General features: G+C 38.4%; 1 protein-coding gene across 3 annotated transcripts in view; it reads left to right on the forward strand.

Moving 5' to 3' along the window:
• Positions 1 to 26287, forward strand: part of ctnna2 (catenin (cadherin-associated protein), alpha 2) — a 359609-nt gene that overhangs the window by 96120 nt on the left and 237202 nt on the right. For 2 of the 3 annotated variants that reach the window (XM_054603691.1, XM_054603692.1), the window contains exon 2: positions 5750 to 5856. In XM_054603691.1, coding sequence (XP_054459666.1) covers positions 5750 to 5856 — 107 coding nt within the window. Of the gene's footprint in view, positions 1 to 5746; positions 5857 to 26287 lie in introns of all 3 variants that reach the window. The other variant, XM_054603690.1, reaches the window with a different exon arrangement.

Genomic DNA, 26287 nt, shown 5'->3' on the forward strand with positions numbered 1-26287 from the left:
CACGTGGCTGGATATGTTGAAACGTCAAACAACAAATTGAATTGATGGATAGATCAGTGATTCTACCTGGTCACATGCAATCCTTTTCGTTCTTTTAGATTCATCGTTATTCATTGTGCTCGGCAATCATATTCTTTATTCATTCCATTTTTTTTTGATTTGATCATATATTCATTTTTTTTGTTGAGTAGTTTAGTTATGTAGTTAGTCCAATAAATATTTATTTTATAAATAACTTGTTCATTTGATTTGTGGGTATATTAAATAATAGCTCACTGTTCACCATGACAAAAAAGTCATTATACATTAAACAATATTATCTACACCACCACACAAAACAAGAAATTGAACAACAAAGATCCTATTTGGCTGGCTTGCCTTGCCAAACTCAGCAGGAACAGTATCTGCAGACAGGCCAGTGATGAAGGCTGCTTTCCAGCACTGAAACAAATCCCTAGTTTTTAGTGTATTGGTCATGGTAGTCGGTAGGTTTACCTTAGAGACCACAGGTAGCAGAGTTGTTGAATTACATCTGATTCAAATGTGTTTCATTTTACATTCATGAGGGGGGGCAGACTATAAGAAACACCTCTCAACCTAACACAATGATGCATGTTTTCACATAGAGTCTACGCGGCATTAAGGTTGTAACACATTCTTAATGACCCCTAATAGTGAGCTGTTAACTTGACTTACAGAAGCCATGAGTGCAACCAGACAGAAAGATCTGTTAATGGACTCAAATTGTCTTTTTCCTAATCTTATTTTAAAACGATTTGAATATTTGTCTATATATCATTGTCTAGCCAAGAGTAAATCCTTAAAAACTCTAAGATGGCCCATTTTTTCTCCATGCTTATTGTGTTATTCTCGACCTCCTGAAACATCACCATCTTTCCCCAAAAGCCTATCCTGGGGCAGAAGGGAACAGTTTTTAAAAGTATCAGAAAGTAAAAACAAGTAACATGACAGCAACCAACGCTTACTTTAACTGTACACTGCAATAGCAGGTACATTGGTGAACGCACAGTGACAGTACAGTAGATGTAGGAGATAAAACACACAAACACACACACAAGAAACAATAAATTGCCTACGCTCACTTTAAAAAAAAAAAAAATCTGAATTTGATCTGTATTCAATTAGATTTTTCTCATATAGTAAAGTTTTTTTATTCCTCTCTGTCTTGCTTTGCTTAGACTATTTGCCACACACACACACACACACACACACACACACACACACACACACACACACACACACACACACACACACACACACACACACACACACACACACACACACAAAGTTGTACACAGCAGATGGTGGGACATCTCACAGATTACAGCAACTGAAGTCTGACTCATGCTCTTCACCAAAACATGTTTGTTGAACAAAACAGATCTGAGGGGGAGATATTTTATCCCTCCTCAAAAAAAAGGCACATGCTGTGAAAATATCTTGGAAAAGGACAGACATGACAGAGATTGATAGGAAATGTGGTGCCTCAGTGACAAGTAAGCAACGGAACAAGCACAACAGAACTCACAACCTTGCTTACCACATTGCTTACTTAACCCTATTTTCTCTTAGTTCCATTGATGTGTCCATAGTCCATGCTGGCTGGTGAGAACACAAGAGAAAGTCAACAAAACTGTGGGACAGAATGCACGTTGAATTCCAGAGAATAGAATTCAATAAAACCAGATCACATTGTGGTTTTATTGAATTGTCTGGAAACACTGATACCACAGAATTTTATTATTCTGGGGTGGGATACTGGTCCGTCTGCTCTCTGTTATACATCATAGGAACATGCATATTATATCTCTTCTACTCTAGAAGTTGTTTTTAACAGGCTGCCACAGTAGAGTGCGCACCCAGCTGCAGTACAGCTCCCCAAAATTAAAGCCAAAACATTTTGATTGCCCCTCGGTGGCTCGGTAGTTTAGGAAGCACTTGATTTGAAATGCAGCAGAGTTTTCTACGAATGGAGCACACATTTTACAAAACTGCAGTCAAGCATGTTTATTTAATAGTAATCATTTTGATCACAATTAATATTCAATCATTTGTGCTGTCATAGCATAAGGAAGACCAGAAGTATGCCCAAGTCTCCTCTTCCAAAGCAACATTACAAGCAATCTTTCCTAATGACTTCCACCACTCTCACATCACCTGTTGTCTACATCATCATCATCATCATCATCATAATCATCATCATCAATCTGTCAGCTTTTGAGAATCATCTATGCCTGCAGACCTGTATTCAAAAACAGCTCTCTTTAAAGAGTTGGTATACAGCTGAACACAAGCGGTTTAACCGTTGTGATTATGTGAACAGTACGTTCTGACTGTTCTGACTGTTCTGACTGTTCTCTTGAACCAGTGGGTCTGTTATTTATAGATGGGGAGAGACACTTTTTTTTTATTACACAAATGTCTCTTAGACAAATGACTGTCTCTAAACCGTTTTCATTCTAGCTTCATGGGAGACCCCCTCATTTAGAAACATCTTTGGGTAAATTTCACTTTGCTTCCATGCTTATATTCCGATTCATCAGAAACCATGTTTTTGCAGGTTTTTAAAGATTGCATTTTATTCATAATGTGGTTACATTACAAAATGCACTGTACATGACAATGAACTCATGTAGTGACACAATTACTCACATATTTAGAATTATAATAAGTAGGTGTGAATAGCGTTCATTGACAGTGTCATGACATTTACAGAAATCTCCACCAACAATAAACTCCATCACATCAGTCACTGGCAGTGATATAATAGTACACTGTGGTTTGCATGCTTTGCTTTCAGTCTGCTAGCCTGCTACAAGAAGCATTATTTGTATACTATGGTAATTGCTGCTCTATGTAATTTTCAGAGCACACTGGGAATCAGTGGAGGAAGCAAAAGCATTTTTCAACTTAAACACATTTCCAGTTCAGCTATAACTGTCACAATCACTATGATGTATCATGTATTACCAATATCTTCAAACCAATTTGTATTATTGTTTTGGTTACATCATTTGTCAAAACTAGTTTCAAACCCGGTCTTTGAGAAGTTCCACTGTCATAACCCAGAAAAACATTTATTGCATTACAAAGGCAGCCTGGGATTTATCTCAGCGCTGCTGTTTCTCATCAGTGGCATGCTCCTCTGCATTTCCATCACTCCTGCTTATTTTCACTGTATGCGCCATGCTCTGCCGCGAAACCTTTAATGTCATAAATGAAAGCTGCAGAACTAGTCTTCAAAAAAGAGAGACTGTCCCTGGTATCATTTCAAGTTATTCTGAGCTACTAAATAACCAGCTGGCTGCTAATGTAAGCTGCCTGAAATTGACATCAGCTAGACTGTTAGCTCAGAGAAAGAGCCACTACTTAGTTTTTTTCTTTCTGAACAGCAAAACTATTCATTTTATTGTGAAACTGCAACTTTTAGTTCCAAAATGAAACTAGGTTGTAGTTTGCTCTCCCAACATAAATCACATAGAACACATACTGGCTTGCACAGTGCATTTATTGGAAAAAGCCAAACTTTTCAATGACTAATGTAAGGAAAAACATGTTTGCCTTTAAGTCATCTTTACAAATGTCTCTGTATATGGTTTGCCCCATATTCACTGCAACAATTGGAGCATAAATGTAAGGCTATTAATTCAACATTTGCAATGAGTAAACAGTTCTCTCTCCATTGCGCAATGTTTTAGGTTTTGCCAGAAGTACCATTATATTCAAAACTCCTGTCCACCTCTCAGTCTGTGTTATTTTGAAAACTTCAAACTACTATGCATGATAGATTGATTTGTTGACAGATGCACAAAGCCTGATTCATTGTCCCTGTTCAGATTTCCCTTGTGAGGAAAAAAATGTAATATCACCAGCATAAGTTTAGAACCAAATTTCTTTTGGGATTTTAAGGTCTATGATCCTTTTGAAAGAACTAAAATGACTTGGTTGTGGTTTCATCAGTTTTGCCAGGTTGCCAGATTTCCTACTGATCATCCATCTTTAACCCACTGTGGGTACTATTAGAGGTCTGTGGCCCAGATCTGCCATTCTCATTCATGTCCTTTATTCCCTTCTGCCTCATTGACATTGGCAGTAGACTGAGCCAGTCCCAGCTGGCCCATTCTGAAATTGCTTACTGTAGAAACACATCCCCACAGTAAAACAGACTGCTGCCCCCATGCCAGCTGTTCATTCCTCACATTCACCTCATGTAACCCCCGCTGAGCTTTAGGGTTTTAAAAACTATAATGAAAAAATATATCCCAAGTTAAAGAGCAGATTGTCTACAGAATTATACAATTGAGACTCATTATGCCGAGTTTAGCACCATCTCAGGAGTGCATCTTTTCACTTATGTGACTCACTTCAGGCTTTCCTGGTTCCTCAAACTTTTCTCCTTTTATCTTTGCTTTTGCCTGCTTTCCTTACGTTTTTTTTCCAGAATTGGACGCTCACTCCCATAGTGCAATGCTACAGTACAATGCAATGTTTATACCTGAATGATTTTTAGTCATCGGCAATATGGACAATTCTATGCCAAAAATCCACTGAATGGCATCTAGCCATTTACTGTAGCCTCACTCAATAAGTTACAGCTTTGGAGGGATACATTGTAATAATGGAGCTAATTAAGAAAATTAATAACAAAAATGTAAGGTTAGAGAGGTGGCCGGCCATTAATTTGAGGATTGCTGGAATAATTGAGTGTGCTTTGATTTAATTTGATGTGCAGAGCCTAGATTTGCTGACTGTCAACAGTTACCGGACATTCATGAAACCCTTGTTTTTCAGCCAGTAGTCTATTTCCTGGAATTGCTGAGGCTTGGATATTATTGGCATGATGATGAAATATGGTCTCTGTGAATACACAACACAATGTTTAAGTGGAAATGTCACGGTGACATTTTTGTCATCGTTAAAATAAACATTACTTTATAATAAGGAAACTAAAGTGTAACAAAACTTTTTAACCACCACAGTAAGGTGCGATTTTGCTGCATGACAGCTCCATAAAATTGAAGCCAAAACATTTTGATCGCCCCTTGGTGGCTGGCGTGTTTAGGAAGCACTTGATTTGCAATGCGGTCGAGTTTTGTACGATTGGAGCAAGCATTTTACACGTCAATATTGCAGTCAAGCAGGTTCATTTTATAATAATAGTTGCGATCACAATTAATATTTGATTATTTGTGCATTCCTAGCTTAAGGAAGACCAGAAGTATGACCAAGTGTATAGAAATCGAAATGTGGTTGAGTCTTCTCTTTCAAAGCAAACATCACAAGCAATCTTTTCTGATCATCTAACAACTCTTCTTGCCTAAAGTGCTTGTACTTCTGTAGGAATCTCAGGAGTGCAAACATGGCCAAAAAATGTCTGGCAAAGCCTTATCAGTGCATCACAGAAAACATACCATGTGCATAGAGTTGGTTCGCAAGACTGCACAAACATCAGTGGGGCACAACTACCCACTATAGAAGAGTTCTACAGCACAATGATGCTTCCGCGAGGCTTCCGCCACTTCAGCTTTTGAGAAACATTTATTCAAATATAGCTCTCTTTAAAGAGTCAGTAGACAGCTGAACACTTCCTACAAACTGTGTGAACACCTCCAGCCCCCCTGGGCAAATATAATGTGCAATATGATCTGTCACAGAATTTTATTAATGAACCAAAAACTTAAACAGCGAAACATTCCTCTAACCATTGATCTGCTTTTTCTCCCAGCAGAGACCATGACGACCGCCACCTCCCCCATCCTGTTGAAATGGGACCCCAAGAGTCTGGAAATCCGCACCCTGACTGTGGAGAGGCTTCTGGAGCCGCTCGTCACACAGGTAGTTCAGTTAACTTTGTGATGCAAATGTGACAAGATAGTAGCCAAAGCATTGAAGTCTAAACTTGAGTCTATTGTCTCACTCTATTCGGTTGACGTATTATAATATATGCACAGACACTAGATATGAACTTAACCCACATTCTTATTATTCATATTTTCTGACACTCTTAAAGGTTTGTTCACAATCAGTGAGACAATTTGGATGGATTTATAAACACAAGACACTTGTCATAGTTCAGTATGAGACACAAATGGATTGCTTTCTGGTTGCTCCTTTGCTGGATCACTTGTTGCAAAGAAGCTAAATTGATCACCTTACTGCTAAAGGCCATGGCTCATCACCCCTGACTTTGTTTGGCTTCTCAAGCTGAACAGATGACCGAACATGACTTTGGTCACCTCGGCTCATTGTGACAAAATCAGCGATTAGGGTTGGATATTGTTTAGGTTTTTAAGAATATGATCTTTTTATCCATTGCATCTGGCTCTAATCTTACTTAATCCCCATTCATATTATTTGACAAAGACAAAAAACTGAAACTTTCATTTCACGATTATCTGGGACAAAATAATTTTAATTCGAAACATTACCCAACTAATGAAAACAATATGCTTAAAATTCTCTCGAACATACTGAAATCACTTAACTTTATATGTTGTTTCGAAACATTTTCTTAGTTCACAGAAAAGACACACATCTTCTTTTCATGAACATTGTTTTTAGTGAATAACCAGCAATCTGAAATGAGGGAATCATAAATCATAAGGTCCCCCTGCATGAAAAAGGCTTAATTAATAAAAATAGCAGCATTGTGTGAGTCTGATCTCCTTCTTCTTGGTAATTCCTGTATTTTCTAAAATCAGGCCCTATTTTTTACTTCCAAGATAGCGAGCTGGACAGCTTTTTAAAGTCACTCACATGACGATATTCACGATTATCCCAATAAAAAAAAACTTGTATTGTGCCATCCCTGTTGCATTACATTGCAATCAGTGTCTACAGTGATAAATGGCTTATCTCAGGCAATGTTTAACCTTTGCAAATTATTTTCACTACTGTGCTGACAGAAGTGAAACCAGTGTCTACATATAAGGCACTGTAGGATTAACCCAACTCGCCAGATGGTTTGTCACACAGAACCATCTAAGATTACATTATTGGAGAATGTTTGAAAAAGTTTTAAGAAAGTTTCTTAAAATTTAAGAAAATACTTTGAAGGTCATTCGCTGAACCATCCATCAATCAAACTCCTACCAAAGTAACTTCTGAGAAGAGCAAAAACAACATTTTCCTCGAGAAAAGCCTTCAGTGTCATTCTTTGTTCCTCTTTCAATAAAGGAATACTCTCTAGTTAAGATATAACTGATGCTATTGCAGCATCTATGCTAACCTCCTCCGGTTTAGCACAAACAGCGCCCTCTCAATGTCGTCTCACATACACTTAAGCCAAGTTCTTAGCTGACAGTAGCTCCTCAAAGGACACTGGCTTCCCTGACACAAATACATCAGAAATCACACTACAAAACCAAGAAGACTCCTTCTCAGTAGTTGCAAAATGAACGCAGACTCCAGGTGGGACTTTTCCAATTTATTCCAGAAAGACATCCTTGGCAACTGCCCTGTTTCCCCAGGATGTCTTCATAAAGCTGGTAATTGCAGGTAATGAAATGTAAGCACCAACAGAACAGGATCGTTTTTAGACTTTTATAAAAAAAGAATAGCACATGTATGCTTCATACATTTGTCTTCATTTATTTTACATTGTTATGTGTATAGCTTTGAGACACTTCAATAAACAACACAAAACAAAAATAAATGAAATGAGACGTTTGCTGAACTCAACAATGCAAATTCTGACAGTGCAAACATACGTAGCAATGTATCGGAACTTCCACTTTGGTGTTGCCTCATACTGTTGGTCTTTTGAGTCATCCAACTCCAGGTAAAATCACTGACCATTTGTGCTAAAGCCTGAGTTGAGTTACGACCCTTTCTAAAATTGTCCTGTTGAAAGCATAACATTTGCACTGCTGACTCAGGTTTAGGTCATGTGATTCAAGTCCAAGACTCTCATAGGATTTGCTTTTTTCTTTTCTTGCTTGTTGACACTGACAAATGCTATCCACTACACCACAGAGGTGCAGGCTTTGGCGATAAAATCTCTTCACAAAACGATGTTCATACCAATGTAAAATGAGCCAACATAGGCTGACCACAGAAAACATTGTTAAGCCAGGAGTTAGGATCTGTGCAGGCATTCCTCACTTCTTGATTCTAGTTAAACAGCTTCGCTCATTGCAGAATTTGGTGCTGACGTATAACATGCTTAAATACAAGTCCTTAACAGCGTATTTACACTAGACTTGCTTGCCTAAAATTTTTTTTTAATTGCTTTATTTTTTGCTGAAACAGCTAATTGTGTGCCTCGACTAAGTTCGGTTCATGGCAAATCATCCGAATACCGATAAGAGCTTATGAAGACATGGATGAATGAGAGCATAAGCTGATAATGTATTTCACTCCTCATTCATTTTATGAGATTTCTTATCTTGAGTTATTCCTGGCCACCTGTCTCCTCATCTCTGCCTGTATCACTTTATGAGTTCTGGGTTTATTTGCTGCAATTTGATTACATACAAACTTTCAATGAACTAACATTACTGTTTGCTTGGTAGAAAAAAAACACATGTATTTTTCAGTTGGCATCATCCCCCTAGTTTGAATGGCAACGGCATAAAATAACTGAACAAACTCTCGTGAAAAATGAACTCTAAATTTAGGCAGAATACAACTCGGTTGGTTTCCATTCAGACTTGTGTGTTGTGTGTAGTCTGTCAGCCACTTCCAGCTGTTATTCTCATGAGTGGCCATCAAAGTGACAGATAAAAGGCTAAAAAGCTTCCTCTCTCGACTCATAGTGGTGATTATAATGTTTTTACTACTGCAATGCCCCGGCTGCACATACAGCAAATGATGTGTCTGACGACCAAACTGTTATTTTCAAACTGTTATTTCAAAAATAGTGTATTATCTTTATTTAAAATCTATTCTGCTGTGATCCCTGATTTTTTTTCTGGCAACTTCATTCGGAGTGTGTGAACTCCCGACACAATAATGATCAATTTAGCCAAAAGAGAAAAACAAAGAGATGCAGGTCTTTTGTCAGACAGATCTAGACAATAATAATCATCTGATCATTTCAGTGCTAGGATCTGGGGGAGTTTCATTGGCAGTTTCTTGACACTGAGATTTAAATTGAGAAATGTTGTGGTAATCATCTTATAACTGCTTTTTAATGAAATGATCTGTAACTTCATTAGCTCCATCCATCTGACTGTTATCTCTCTGAAGAGACGGATATTACAGTAAATAATGACTCATCATCTTCTGTTCCGCTTTATAATTGTAAAACGCTGCAAATGCTGATGTTCTGTCAGAATGCATTCTGTACATCCATGGGAATAAGCACAACAGTCAGCTGTGCTAGTTCATCTTTACTGCAGTTGCATTGGAAGTGTGAAGCACTTTCGGATATGAACGAGACACTGAAATTGTTTTTCCTGTCAATTTGGATGATACAGTGTTTTTGGATGGAATAAAAGGTTGCCTCAGAAGATAGACAAGCCAACTTGCCCTGACACTGCCTGCGATAGCAGACTCATTTATCATGACCAGCTTCTCTCAGCCCTGCTGGAGTACTGGGCAAGTCCAGAGCTACTAACACTGAGGGGCTTACTTTATCACTGCGTATGAAGGCTGCATACCCCTGATATAGTAAACATTTTTATACTGCAGGCGCTAGATATTTTGATAGAATTATAGGGAGGTAGCCTTGAGAGGCAGGTAGAGGAAAAAGGGAATACTTGAAGTTTGGCTCTTATCATTTACTACAGTCTAGACTTTATTTATGTTGATCTGGATATGTGGGGGCACTGAACAGAAACTGATTGGCCAAAGTTGTAAAGTCATAGAAAGTGGAAACAAGAATGATGACAGAACTTTGGCAGTGTTCCGGTAAATATTTATTTTTCATATTGATTTGAAACTTTGAATTAAACTTTAAACATGTAAAAATGAACGTTATGTAACTTTGCAAGACACCATTCTTGGCTTCTGGAGAATGAGGATTTAGTTCTTAATGTGTATGCTTGGTCTTGATTAGTTAATATTCCATATGCCAATTAAGGATGAGTTGTTCCTTGCTTTTTATTCATTTTATTGTTGGAAACATAATGCCATCGTTTGTAAAAAGAAAATATAAAGTTGTTCCATGTTTCTTTGGTTCAATATTTCCGACTAACTAATTTCTGTCTCTCCAATAAAATGAAATGCCAACACTTGGGTGATGATATGTGGATTTCTCTGAAATACACAGAAAAAAGCTTTTTATTTGATTCCCTAGTATAGACAACTGTACAAGGAAACTGAAAGTCAGGGATTGCTCAACAGTTGGTAAATACCACAGAAACATTAAATCAGTTTTAGGTATTGTCACATTGTTTAAAAGTATTGGCATATGTGTGCACATGGATGTATCCAAGCAGACTAAAAAACAAAAATTAAAAACAAAATCTATAAGCTATAGAATAAAAAAAATCAATGTACAGATATTTTCTCACAAACAGCACATCATTGCAGGTGACAAACCAACATTTTTATTACAATTTTATAAGGGAATTATTGGGGCTGCTGTATGGGCTAATATTGACACCATGTTAGTATTTATTTAGGTCAACTGACTGTGAGCATAAAAAAATAAAAACATTTGAAAAACACAAGCCTTTCCATTAGATTCGGCATGGTGCTTGTCCTGCTGATTTTGTAGATTTGCACTCTGGTAAATAAAATTGTGCTGATCCCGAAACTCACATTAGTCTCACACCATGTAGTGTGTCTCCTCGTTTCACAGCAGGAACTTCCAATTAAGTAAAAATTCTCCAAAACAAATATCATCAGCGTGAGAGGTGTTCATCATCTCTACTTTCAAAAAGTTTATTTTCTCCTCTGCCTCCCTCACACAGTGGATCTTTTTTAAACTTCTCATTGGTTTGTATGTTTATTTAGTTTTTGCTCGGCCATTTCATTTCATCTAAACTTGTTATTTACACAGAAATAATGATTTGTTTATCTGTGCTTGCTTTGCTTTATTTGTTCTGTCTGCTTATTGGACTTTGTTTTCAACAACTGAAAGGATTATCACTCTATATAAATATTCCATTTACCAAAAAAAACAAACATAGGCAGCCCGCATCATTTTTAATAACCTATTCAATTGGAGTTCCCTTTTTCCTTCTGTAATGCCAGGCTTGTTCCTGTCCATCAGTTTTTGTTAACCAAAAAACAACTGCTGCTTTCAATTAATACACTACAGAGATAGACAGATTTTCAGTTAAATTAAACTGGCTATTCTTTCATGTTTGAATGAAGTGTGTTTTTCAAAGGAGTCTGGTAGGTTTGAGGAGAGCGTAACGACCGTTACCAAACCAGAGTTGGTGGTTGTTCGAATATTGGGAAAGAGCTAACCAAGATGGTTTTTATGAGTTTTGTTTTGTTTCTGTCAAGTTTAAATTAAGTGTATTTTACAATCAGCCAACAATACCAACAATTCTATTGTATTCCATTCTACAAGAACGTGTGCTCTCTAAATGCTGTGAGGGATGCTTGACTCCTCTCAGAAGGACATGGCTTTTAATAACCGTTCTACCAACGAAGCATTCCAGACGTTGAGAAACACCCAATGTCAACGTTTGCTTGCTGTCTCCTGGACAGAAGTCCTGTGTTTGTTTGACCCATCACCTACCACTCTTGCCCGTCCTGTGTGGACTATCTGGCTCTTTATACTACGTCAGTTGCTCTATCTGTCGACTAATGACGCAGATTGGTTTACATTTGAGTAAGTTGAAAGTGTGGTGCATCATCATCAGACGCCTAGAGTCACTGATCAACAGTCAGTATTTGAAGAGTTGGAAGAGAGACAGGTTGCATTTATGCCATTAAAAAAAGAGAATCACTTACTGACAGTTTTTCCACCTTGAAATTGTAAATGTCTTTTATTCAGGATGACTGCAGTCTGCATTTGTAGTATGCAGAGTAATTGCTGTCAAAGGTAATTTTGCTTTGAGACTGTTGTTTAATTATTATGCAGTCAGATGCAGTAGCTATGTGGTCTTTGGCACAGTTAAAGTTTTTGAATTGAGTTATTGTTATTGTGGTGTGCATACCAGTTTGATTGGTTTTACAGATTATGACTCATGCTTTATTTAAAAAAAAACATATTATCTCGTTTTGAATTTAACTAAGGAGAGTACTATGTTTTACATTTTACAAGTTACATTGTTGGTGCAAATATACTATCTTTAACCATCTTGAAATCCAACTAAGTTAATTTACGTAGATTTTACATTTTAAGTTTAGTATTTTATATACTTGATGAAGCCAGTTTAAGTGTTTGAATTGAGTTCTTGTTATTGTGATGTGCATACCAGTTTGATTAGTATTATAGATTATCACTGATTCTTAATTGTTTTTAAAAGTATTCTCTAGGTGTGAATTTAGCGAAGTAGAGTCTAGCCATACTATGTTTTACATTTTCCAAGTTCCATTGCTGGTGCAAGTATACTATCTTTAACCATCTTTAAATCCAACTGCGTTGACTAAGGTATATTTTACATTTTACATTTTAAGTTTAGTATTTTATATACTGCATTGATATTATGTTTATCAGCTCTTACTTACCTGATAAAGCAACAGAAAAAGTGTTAGCTCTTACAGGGTTAAAACATGACATGAGTACCACAAAAAAAGTGGATTAACCACCTGATCTCTCCGCCCTAATTCCGCCTCTTGAATGGGATTTACAACATTGGGATGTTTGGTCTTTGATATTACATTTTTCTTCCATGGGATGCAGGGAAGAGCCTCTCTGCTGTCTGTCCAGTTTGCTGGACCAGACAGAGCTATCAAAAAATCCTAGTCCTAGTTATAATCGTGTAAAATAGGGGCCTCTATTTCCCATGGTTGCTTTTGATAAATAACATGGATTCATTCATGGTGAGTACTCATGCCAACTTCACCAGTGCAACTTTCTTCTCTAAATAATTGTTAGATCTCAGAAGTCATCTCTTATGTATTAGCTCTGTATATTAATGGAGCTGGAAGACGGTCTGCGCTACATGCACGGCTGATTCTGGTCCAGCACTTTATAAACTTCTTCAAATGGAAAAAAAACGGAAATTACAAATTCGATTACTGTATGTACACACTGATTATGATACAGCCACTGTAGGTTGTTAGTCGTCTTGTATCGTCAGTTGATAATGAAGGCCTTTAGGAACAAGTCCTGCTTTGAAGGCAGACAAGAAGTCACAATGAAAGAGTGATATTGACAAATATAGCTTATTAACAGACAACATATTGTAACATGAGGAAGGATCTGTCTGGGTTACTGCTTGTCTATATTCACAAGAATCATTGTTAAGTAGCGTTTGGGAGACACAGCAGTATCTTGTGGGTATATCCTTATTTCTTTTGGTTTTCTTGGTTTTTAAATTGACAGCTATTTTTTTCCTTGGCTTATTGACTTCAAAGCCTGGTAATGGACTATCAGGGCACCTGAAGGGAAGAGTTGGCTGTTAGCAGTAGATGCTTTAACCCCCTTTGTTTTTGTATGTCATCCAAGCCCAAGGTTTGGCTCCTAGCATTGGTTGGCACCTGACACACAAACACACACAAGTCAAGGGAATTAACATAAAGGGAGGGGAGACGACGGCGACATGGGGATTAAGGCTTCATGCTGCATCACTGTCATAATCCATTAAACTAGCGGAAAAGGAGGAAGCCTGGACCTCAAACTGACACTTTTTGGAGGCAAGAAGGGATGCTTTACCTCTCTTTAGAGTTTATATTTAAACCACAGAAAAGTGTCTCTCAAAGGTTGGAGAGTAGTCATAAGTTTAGGAATACGGCAACAGCATGTTGGCTCCAGCATCTCGCTTTGGAGGGAAACAACTAAATAACACATGTTTTAGTTTAATGACTTTGAGTTATCTCAGATATAAAGGTTTATTACGGATGTACATATTCAGATATAATAAAGTATTACATGGGCCTTGGATGCACTGTTAGTCAGGAAGAGACGTTGTTTTACATTAATGGCTATATACAGAAGCGTAATTCTACTTCAAAATAATTCACTACATGTTTTGGGGAAGGAAGCTCTTTACAATATGCAATAATTAGGATAAATGTTCATAATGGGATGTTAGAACATACCAGAGGTCACTAAATTTGAGCTTTTACTGCAGAAGCCCCTACATAGCCCTACATAATTGAATAGATTGCAGCAGATTTTGCGCTCTGGAGGTCAACTGCTCCCGTTAGCGTGATGCTGAAAATAAGTGCAGTGTCGGTTCTATACACTTCAACACAAGCTCTTGATCTCGCATACATGTACACTGCAGAAACTTGAATTACTATCTTTATCTATTACTCTAATTATTTGTATCTGTATTATTCGGGCTCCACAGTGCATTCAAATGAATGTCGTCCTGAGAAAGATGATGCCAGTAAGTATGGTAATCCTTAACTTTAACAGAGTAGTGTGATAAAGATGACAGCTGTGTCATAATGCAGAGTGCCCCCTGTTAGCTTATATCTTCTCATTACCTCTTCCAGTGCCTCGGGGGTCAGAACTGGATCTTGTGAAACATACTTTCTTCTGTCTTCAGGCTGTATCTTTTGACAACTCGCTATGCCAGCATATGGTTTGCCCCAGGGTTCTAAAAAGCAGCCGTGCACAGATGCTGGTTTTCCACTTTCCCTTTGCTTTGCTATCATAGAAAATATACCACATCAGGACAAAAACACAGCCCATCTGGATTAAACACTATTATTACAAGCACAGACTCAAGCCACTATGTTGCCTGGTCAAAAACAAGCCTAACTTTATATTATTTGTGTTATTATTGGCTTAAGCAAAGGAGCAGTATGTAGGATTTAGTGAAAACCAGTGGGGAGGTTGCTGATTGCATCCAACTTAACACCCCCTTCCCAAGCCTGTCTGAGAACCAGGTGGCGTTCACTAACAAGCTAAATGGAATTAAACCTGCACTTTGCCAACTTTGAAAATTCCAAACTTTGTTTTAAAAAGAAAATCTGCATCTTTTATTAGAACAGCCAGGGTGTACCCTGCCTTCGCCCATTGACAGCTGGGATAGGCTCCAGCACCCCCGCGACCCTTAACTGGATAAGCAGGTTACGGAAGATGGATGGATGGATATATATATATATATATATATATATATATATATATATATATATATTCCCGGGCTGGACAACCTTCTGTGTGGAGTTTGCATGTTCTCCCCGTGTCAGCGTGGGTTCTCTCCGGGTTCTCCGGCTTCCTCCCACAGTCCAAAGACATGCAGGTTAGGTTAATTGATGACTCTGAAATTGCCCGTAGGTGTGGATGTGAGCGTGAGTGGTTGTCTGTCTATATATGTCTGCCCTGTGATAGGCTGGCGACCTGTCCTTCGCCCATTGACAGCTGCAACCCTTAACTGGATAAGCGGTTACGGAAGATGGATGGATGGATGGATGGATATATATATATATATATAGTGAAGAAAAACATTTAGACTTTTTCTCGCAAAATGAAATCCCTTGGTTTGGGCAATCCATACATCTGAGGCTACATTATTAATGTGAAATGGGGAAAATGTACAGTTTGAGCAGTATGCAATATTTCAGGAATTAGAAATGTTTTATTGCCGAGGTACGTTTGCACATACAAGGATTTGGTTTTGTGATTGCTGCATAAGACATCATTTATAAATAACAAATATTAAATTTACAACAACATATTATGAAAAAACAAACAAATTAAGAGTACGATAAAACATGATGTCCTCTTCAGATTGATGGGGACATCAGGGCTAAAGAACAAATTTTGTACATTTTGCTTTAATCATCATCAGGTACAAATATTAATTTATTTGAATTACACTTATCATTAAATGTTTATACATTATTTTGTTTCGTTCACTATATCTCTTTTCAGTTAGCAGATTTCAAGGATGTGAGAGAGAGGGAGGGAGAGAGGAGAGAGAGAGGAGAGAGAGATTCTATATGCATTATTGAATACTTCCTGTCTATGCACAGGAGCTGTGGGAGCAGCAGAGGGGAGTCCAAGGTCAGGACTGTGTGCCTTGTAATGTCTGGCTATCTGTGAACCAGCACGGGTCAGGCTGTAACAGTTCTAATCGGTTGTAATAGGATACATTTACTCCCCACCACCACCATCGACACAGTGCCTCATGAGATATTTTTGTAAACCAACATAAACGCAGGCCTACTCTTTAACCCTGGACTTATACGAATGTGACATAATGCCACTCAGCCTATGCTGTGAAGATGCTGAGCAGATCTATGGGTGCAACACAACTTATCCATTTTTGGATCTTCAAATGACTCTGACAGCGAGCCAGCAGGGGTCTTGCCTCCCTGATCTGTTGTTTATGTGTGTAAGAGAGAGACGGGGAGGAAGAGGATGAAAGGGAAAGAGGCAGACAGATAATCTGAGATTCTGAATATTTGGCTGGGAGCAAGATCAGCACAGATGTAGTCTAAATGAGGCTGAATAGTCAAAAATGACTGCGTGCTTGTTGTTTCTCTATTTCCATTTTTTTATATGCATATGCAAATTTACATCATTTTAGTTTTACTTTCCTCCATACAGCCATCCTCTTCACATATGACCTATAAACCAGGGTTAACTTGATGAATGCCATCTTATTATTTTACAGAAAAGAAAATACCACAAAATGAGCCAATTTCCATGAATTATTTACTCACTGCGCTCAACTGCTAAACTGCTTTGGTCTACAGCTCTCTTCCAGTTTTGTCTCACTTTGCTAAGTTTTGTATTTATACTATAAAACTCTTGCTATGCTTCTCTGCAGAGGGTTTTTGCCACTTCTAAAGAAGTTGCATAAGATTGATTGAACCCATTAATTACTTTAGTTTTATGTATGTTTATAAATATTCCATCTTTGCACTGCGTGAACTAAATTATTAAAAGTGACCCTGGGAATCTAATTCCAACAATATTAACAGATATAGTGTGCGCACAAGTCACTCAACGTGCGTGAGCTCTTGCACTTGAACTGATTAGACTTTATGCTACAAATACTTTTCAGTGCTTTTCCTATGATTTTGTGTACTACAGATATCGGCAATAATTAGCTGGCTGTCAAGTACCATATGTTCTGTGCTGGAACTGTGAAATCAGTTATTTTCCAAACGTTTGCTTTGGTCAGTTTGTTTCAGCTGAACATTCTGTTGCTAGTAGAAACCCTTACTTGCAGAGATCCTTAGCAGGTGCAGTTTAACCGACATTGTTACATCAAGGTTTTATTAGTAATCACTCCCTAAAAAGTGCACTTTATTTCTACGTCTGATTTAGTGTCAAGATTCTAAGGGATGTATTCACAAAAGGATAGACAAATACAGCCCCCGCATAGGATGAAATGAGCCCTGACTGCCCTGCCAAGCAAATAGCCAATCAGTGCTCCTGTGTAATTTCCATGTATTTGAGTTAGGTAACATGCATACTTTTCCCTGAAATTTTGCCCCTTTCTATGCAAATGAGCGTCATTGCAAAAACAGTCCAATTCTAAAAGATCAGTGCTAATAACCACATGCAGTTACAGTGTTATTATAAGTGTCCTCAGAGAGCTGGCGATATCTAAAGCACAAAGGGTGTCACACCCACACTTTACAGTGGTCATGGCAGCAGTAATTCTAGCTCAGCATAGGCATCGTCATACTTTGCTGAAACTCATTTTTTTTTGGGATGCATTGATAGGATGCAAGTTGTGTCATTGAGCAACACTTTTTATATTAATAATGCAAGAAAATGCAAGTATCTTTTGTCATCTTGGGGTCAAAATACATCAATAATTTAGTGATTTTTTTCAATCAAAGTCTGCCAGAAAATTTCTTTAGACAGTCACAAGTCCCATTGGGGCAAGGGCTTAAGTATTGTAAAAACAAACATGGCAGTAATACCTGGTTGTTTTTATTATGATCAATTGATCTTCTATCCTTGTCCATATCTGTGTTGTGGGCAGAATTTGGTTTGGGCACCTCTGTTTTATCAGCAGGCGTGTTGAAAAAGGACAATTCAGTGAAAATGATGGTTGACGACGTTGCAAACCATTTGACTTCCCTGATGGAAGGGAAGGTCAGAAGGAGACAGAGGTTTCCTTTGGGAGGAGAATGTTGACTGACAAATATGGATGGACTACTAAATGTGGAAGGCGTGTTGAGTTGTGCAGTGGGAATGAAGGTTATAGTGAGAGAGAGTGGCTGGCACTGATTATATGCAGAGGATGCACAGTTGTAAGTCCCTTTATTAGTTTAGTGGAGGTGGCCTGCTGCTTGGAAAGCTGTTGTGCCTACTACACTGTAGGTATACAGGTCCTTGATGCTACTACTGTATCATCTCATCCAAATATTATAAATATTATATTCCCACACTTTCCTTGAAGCCGTGTTTTCTGTGGATTGCTGCACTAATTTCTTTGACGCTCGTCATTGTGGCCACATCACACGCTTGAAGCCATTTCTGAATGAGATTTTAGAAAGCTTTTATGTGGCCTGTCTTTGAAGTGAACAGCATCTCGGATGGCATATATTCCGCCATTTGTTTTGAAGATTATGTGAAACCTCAAGGCATATCCTGCCCAAATTATGCCTGAGTCATTGGCATTTAACCTAACATGAATAAGCAATTTTAACACTCACATTCAGTCATTTCCTATATTCATATATTAAGTAGAGGTGGAAAGTTTGAGAGATAAAATGCATTGCATCGTTGCAATGCAATGTTGCGTCGCTCAATGATTCTGAAACCCACTCTCTCGTTTTGCGGTTTTCCCTTAGAATAGTTCCCAAAGGACTAATCATTGACTCTTTTTTTCTTTTCCCCCACACACACTAGGTGAACGGTATATTTAGGTATTTCTTGGCAACCAAACAAGTTGTTCCCTCCAGAGAACAATGTGCTCCAGCAGTTATTTGGATCCAGAGATTGGCTACACTATTGGTCTTTTTTGGAAGGTTTAATGATTTTCAAATCGGTGCAAAATTGTCCTTACACCAAGTGTTGTAAGGCATGCACACCTGATATATTGTATTGACCCGCTCTGTGTAGATCAACTGTGTATCAAAAGGTCTTGTCATGCCTCAAAAATGAATTTAGTAACCTCAGTGATAGCAAAAAGACATCTGTGGTGAGAATGATAATGAAGGAGTGGGAGGATCAAACAGAGCATAGGAACACGGCCTACGAGGGTTACTAATGAGGAAATATTATGGGGATACGGAAAGTCTGTTGCACTCTCGAAGCAGAATGAACTGATTCAGCTCTCAGAAGTGCACCTTGTAAAATGTGAGAACCACTAATGCAGATAACACCATTGACTCCACCGGCTCCTTTTCATGTTTTCTTGCCACAATTTGTCACATTCCATGAATGCTCATAACTTAAAGTAAGTAAAGTGAGATTGAAGCCTAGAGTCTGTATATCAGTGTAAAACACTAAAAGTTCCACAAAACGGCAGCCAGTTAGAGAAACTTGACAATTCAGTGAAAATATAAATGCAAGTAGGACAAATACACCTAAAAAGATGCAAATATTTGAACACCAGCACTATGTTTTATTATTCATCAGTTTTTCTTCCTATCCATCATGTTATGGCACTGTTCCTCTGCAACATTCATCTCTAGGCTTTAAAACTAAGAGAGCTTCCAGGAGGTTTTATAAGGATATGGTTGCAAGTGAACACGCTGCATGGTTAAGAATGTCAGAGCTTGACATTCCTGCAATGTGACACTTTGTGCTAAAAACCCGTCCTCTTTGCCACCCAATAACCCATTCAGGTACTTATCTTAATGCTTTCTAATCCTCGCTGCTTTGCACTTCCGCACTTGTTAACTTTAAAGATATTTGAAAAAAGCCGGATATAATGAAGAGTGAGCACAGCCTTCAGTGTAAAAGAAATCCAAGATGCATTTTTATCGGCACAGTACAGGGAAATATGAGTAGATAGGTAGTATATTGGCATGGTTTTCCTCACATGTGAATGTGAAAGTGTGTGTAGGTCTCTGCAATTTATCCATCTTGATAATACTGTATGTAGTGTGTATTATTTTAACGGTGCAAACAGGTTTCTGTATTGTCCTTCTCACAGCGAGGTGATTGATTCGCCCACCTGGATAATGTAATGTATGTAGACGACCCCCTCTTGTGTTTGTCCCCTGAGCTTATTCACACATAATGCACTTTACACTTGGACGTAATAGGCCTCATCAATTATTTAACAGGGAAGTTTATGTATATCCCTAACTAGGGGAGGGTGCCCAAAGTTAAGAGAATCTCTCAGGAGCTTTGTATGGGTTTGCATGATGATGCATGTGTGCTTTTGGCTACATGTGCACACACACACACACATGCATGTGCCCTCCCTTAATGTTCGACAGTTATAGTGCATCACTCATCCGTTGGATGGAAGTCTCAGAGGCTGAAGGCGGAAAATTGAATGGCTACGCAGAGCCACAGGGATTTACTACTGAGTGGACAGTCCACTGGCCAGCTGCTCCGGAGAGGAAAGGCTGCATGGCATTTAATACTATTGATCAGCAATAAAATGGGAGGGCAAGGCACAACAACTCCTTAGGCATGAAGGAAAGGTTAGCCTCACCACTGCCGCAGAATAATCACTTACAGTAGGTACTACATTTGAACTGTTTCCTTTCTGAGCCTGAACGTTGGAAATGCTTTGATATCTCATCGCTTTAAAAAGACAAAAGAACAAACACAAATTGTCTGATTCGGTTAGATAGACAGGGATATGTTGTCCAACCCAACATTAAGTTTCCAGCCCATGTCCATTTTGGATAAATAATCTAAAATCTGTATGCAACGGCTTTGGTAACAACTTGAAAATGTTTGTTGTTATCGGTTTTATTCATCATTTCACTGCAATATTTCAGTGTCCAATGATGTGCAAACATTTGTTATCCAATCAGCAGTGAGCTTCCATATCTGAGTCGCAGGGTAACATCGTGCATACTTGAGCAGGATTTAAAAGCTGGGGCTATATAAATAAATTCTGGCAGAGGGGTGACTGCTGATGACGAAGGTGTTAAAAATAAATGGAGTTGGACACGGTTAGGTTGCTGGTGGGAAACCGCTAGAAACATGGTGCCACAAACTACATGAATCCAGCTAAGCTTAATTCGACACCATGTGTTTGAAGACTTTACAGTAACGCAGTAGCAGGGAGTGTTAATTCAGGACAAGACAAATAGTAGCAAGTAATGTATCTCATTTATCAGTCTATTAATGTGTTGCTAATAAAAATACAAGCAAATCTTTGGAGATGTAACTTCCCCATCTTCCTCGGGCGCTGCGCAAAAATTTGCTCTTGTGTCTGTCTCATCCATTTTTGTGGATTTGTTCAGATTGCACATCTGTGGTCTTGTGTCTTCCCTGCCCAGTGACCATGTCTTGATCTGTGTCTGTGGTCACTGCTCTCTCTCTCTCTGTGTGTGTGTGTGTGTGTGTGTGTGTGTGTGTGTGTGTGTGTGTGTGTGTGTGTGTGTGTGTGTGTGTGTGTGTGTGTGTGTGTGTGTGTGTGTGTGTCCTTCCTTACACAATCAATCTTTGGGGACAGTTGGTAATGTTCTTAGGGGAGAGTACTGACCCAAGAATGGCCTGTTATCCACATCCACATTCACAGCAATCAGCTGTCCACAGTTTTGTGCAATATTTGCCGTGTCAATATTACCCCAGACATATTTATTTGTAGCTGGTAGGATGACAAGTGCTCAATCTGATCAGCTGCCAGTTTTTAGGATTTTTTGTTTGTAATGATTAAAGCCTTTTTTTGTGGACTGTCAGCCAAATCCCTGCTCATCTCTGCACTCATGCCCTGAGACCTCACTGGTAAAACTGGTATAACATATGGATCACGTTTTATGGAACAGGTATAGCTTAATGTGAATTATGTTTGACAAGTGCGATAGTGCCAATGCAAGACAGCGCCTGGGCCAGACGTATTGAACTGTAGATTAACTGAAAGTCTGCACAAATCCAGAAATATGCGTGCGCACACTTTTCATTAGATTTATAAAGCTGTGCATACACATTGTTAGGTTTATAAATCTCACTCAATTTGTGATTGTGAACATATGCATGAGCCTGAATTCCAATTTTACAGTTAGTCATAGATGAATGTAAATACATCCTTAAACAACTGTTTGATTAGGAATATATGTCACCTACCTGAAAATGAATAATCACACGTACGTACTGTATCTCATTTATAGTCACCAGAGAGGTAATCAACAATTGTTTTGATTATAGCATTCATATTGAAACAGACTTTATAATTACACGTATAATGTACATTACATTACTATGATGTCTAATATGGACTACAAAATAATCTGCATTGTTTCACTTTAATTAGGTCTCTCATTTACATTTCCACTTTGCCCTTTCACACTGCTTGCTCGAAGAAAAGTGAGCAATTTGTTTTTAACTACTAATTAATGTGTTGGAAATGACATTAGCATAAGCATGATTTTATGCTTACTTATTGTGTTTACAACTGGCCCCTTGGAGAACCACAGCATGAAAGTACCATGTTAGTGATACTACTGTGTAGGAGCCCTGTGGCTCAGCACATAACAACGTAATGAGCCAAAGTGTTGTGTGTCTCTTTACTCCACTCATCATGCAGCGCACAGCCAGGCCAGACTTTACCGCTTTAGCTGGCTAAGAATTAAATATTTTATACTGTTGCATTATATGGGAAGACATTTCTTTCTCCTTTAACTCTTTTTCCGTCCCGCCACGTACGTCCAGTCATATCACTTTAAATCTTATGATCAGAGTTCTACATTTCAGTCTTTATGCTATCATTCAGATGCTGCTTGCTAGCCGATATTTTGTATATGCTTAGTAAAAGCCAATTGTGTAATTGGCTTAAGTAATGGACGAAAATCCGTCCACTCATTCCAACGAGTCCCTGCCTTCAGTCATATCAATACCATTTCACGTGACCAGATAGAGCTGATGTACACTCTCATTAAGTCTGCGACAGTCGTTTGAAGCTACTACGCTTCCTTTTGATTTTTGCCTTTCAACGTTGCTGCTGTTTGATAATGGAACACAAAGAATTTGAGGCTCTAGCAAATATCCAAGAGCACTCAGGTCTTAGCTTACAGCTCAATACAGGTTGTATAGCCTATCTATGACCGTAGTGAACATAGTAAAGTTTGTGTTTTGTAAAGGGTCGCGGCTACGCTTGAGAGTCGACAAAACTTGTGGCTGTGTGTAAATAACCACAGTGTGAAGTCCAAGCAGTGCTGCTTATACACACAATAAATGGGCTTGCCCAGGGCCAATTACCAGCTGGCAGAAAAGGGCAAGACTGCCTCGCCCCGACATCACATTTATTTAGTTTTTCATTAGGCCACATTTGAATGAACTAGGCAAAAAGTACTGTGGCCCACTGAACTTCTTTTCACAAACTACTTTTGTTTCTACCTCTTCCCCGAGGGATCCATTTGTTTATTCTGTGTGCTCAGTTCTTATTTTTTACCTGCAATAGGTATTGGACGGATTCAGACTTGTTTTTGCTTAAGTCACGACATGCACAGCATAGCTTTATGATACCGTTCATCATTTGACTACGCAGTGCTACACTAGGACTTATGGCTATATGAGAGAACAGGTTGGGTCCTATACTGCTCTAAACTATAATGGCAACATGTATGGAGCGAAGAACTCTGCAAAACATAACATTTACATTTTAAAACAGCTTGCCAGAGCTGAAATGTGTCTCCCCTTTGAACCCCAAATTACTCACAAATTGTTGCACACATTTGTAAACCCTACTTTTAATTTCTAGATCATGTAATACATATTTGTGACCATTTTGTGACAACATTTCACTCCATAAACATGTGCCTAGAGAGGGGGAATAAATTAAGGACTATGGATTAGGTCACGCTTTAGGTTATCTGATAAAAATATCACATAATCTCAATTTCAATCTTGCAACATGTTCACTAACATGAATAGAACGTTTACTGTTATAGAGATGTACTAAAGTAAGTTTGCCTTAAATCCCTTCCAGGCCCTTTTTACTTAGTCCCATCCCCGATTCATGTTATTTATATATCTAATTTGTCTTTTTCAAACTTGTCAGAATTATTTATTTATCCCCATAATACAATATAGAAAACCTTACAAACTTAGCTCACTTTTCATAAGATGTGACGTGCGAATACTTGATCCTTACTCAGTGTTTTTAGAAAGTTGCATGATTGCTTTTTGGATAGTGAGTTTGTGTCTGTGTTGGGGGTATTGCAAAGGTTTTTCAAACATACTCATTACTTGCAGTGCTTTAGGCTAACATCATGTTGCAGCATCCTTTCTCTGTTTCCTTGATAGGCTGACTATGAACTTGATGGCTGTCAGGCCTGAGTATGTTCCAAAAGTCAAACAGCCAGGCTATTTGTCATACGCTGTGTCTCTGCCAACCTGACAGTGATTACCCTGGATCCCTCAGCAACCACAGTGAAAAGCTGTGGTGATTATAAGAACATCAAAATGTAACATTATTCAGCCTGAAACAAAGTGTTGTCTTTCCTTCCCCGAAAGTTTGTCCCCCCCTGGGATGTTTGTTAAATCCGATCTCCACACTTCATCTAATCAGTGTAAAGTCGGCTATCCGTCTATGCAGGTCCTTCAAATTAGTTTTCTGTCTATGTTTCTGGGAAAACACAGCAGCCCCTTCACTCAGCTTGCTTGTACTATGTAATTTCGACTCATCTGTCTTTTAAAAAGCATAAGCAGTATTTTTAAGATGAGGTATTACCATGTGTACCTCCTCTTATATACGATGGTCGACAAATATCAGCGTCCTGGTATTGTGCTTCCTGTTCACTGTCACACTGTCATGGCTGATTGGGACACTTAAATACCATGTAGCTATTGTTAATAATATTAGTAACACCTCGGCTTTTCCTACTATGACGCGCCAAAATATCTGCTGTGACAGACACTTATGATAACTGTATCAATATCATGTATTAGTCTGCAGCCGTTTCCACTGTATTTCTTTTAAGCTCATTTTGAGGACATGCAGCGAGGCATCTGCGTGCAGACACAGCTAGATATCATAAAAATAGCACCGTTAAATCTGTATGAAGGTAGATATATTGAATCCACCTCAGTGCTTGCTGGGAAGTTATTTCGGCATAATTAAATATACATCAAGGTTTTTTAAGCTACTGTTGCAGAGCAAAAGCGTCAACAAGCTTTGACTTTACTGATTCCATCCCCGTGGAACGCTACATGACACATGCCTTATCCCTGTATATACCACAGAGCAGCCTTGTGTTCATAAATAAATGATTGTCTGAAGTGCAGATGAATCATGCAAACCTATAACTCAGTATGTTCTCATTCTCTGCTGCCAAAGGCATTATGTAGACATAGACGTTAGGTTCAGCCAAGATCAAAGAGAATTCTATACACTTGACCACTAAGCTCCAATATATCTGAAGAAGGTAAAAAAAACAAAAACATATTAATAAACTGATACATCTTGTTATTCAAAAATCCTATCCCATGTTGGGTAATCAGGTTATACATACTGTGAGCTAGTAAACTGGACACATAACCCTTAACCTGAAGCAGTTGCAAACAGTATGTGATCAAATGACTTATCTTTCATCCCTGTGACGACAGACATATTTACAGTGCTGCCTCTAATCCACAGTGTCTGTCGCCAGCTGTTTGCAATGGATCTACTGTGTAATTGTATGGGCAGCCAACTTATGGATGTCATTTGCCAAAATAATTGCCCCTCTTGATTGAAAAACGGCTAAAGAATATAATGCCATTTTAAAGGACCAGGTGCACTGCAAACATTATTTCAACATGATGTTATTGCCGCCAGAACGAGTGCCAAACACATTCAATTATGTTTTTATTGACGCCGCAATGAAGTCGGATGCTTCCATGGCCTTCCTAGTCTACTCTTTCTAAACAATGAACCTCATTGAGACTATATTAAACACAAACTGTTCATTGATGAAAACATATTAAACATCCAACCTCACGCAATTCAAAACTTAAAAAGCATTTAAGCTATTCTGCAGACAAATAATCTACTCATGCAAGGTAGTTATGTGCAAAACTCGGCTGAAAACAACACAATGACTTTTTAGCAAGAGTTAAGGATAATGTGTGCTACAGGGAAATGTCCTAGGTCCTTTGCTCTTTCTGTTATACATTTATGACTTGAAATCTGTTTGCATATGTCATTGTTTTCTCTATGCGGACGAC

Source organism: Anoplopoma fimbria, chromosome 9 (genome assembly GCF_027596085.1).
Source record: "Anoplopoma fimbria isolate UVic2021 breed Golden Eagle Sablefish chromosome 9, Afim_UVic_2022, whole genome shotgun sequence".
Taxonomy (NCBI): Eukaryota; Metazoa; Chordata; class Actinopteri; order Perciformes; family Anoplopomatidae; genus Anoplopoma; species Anoplopoma fimbria.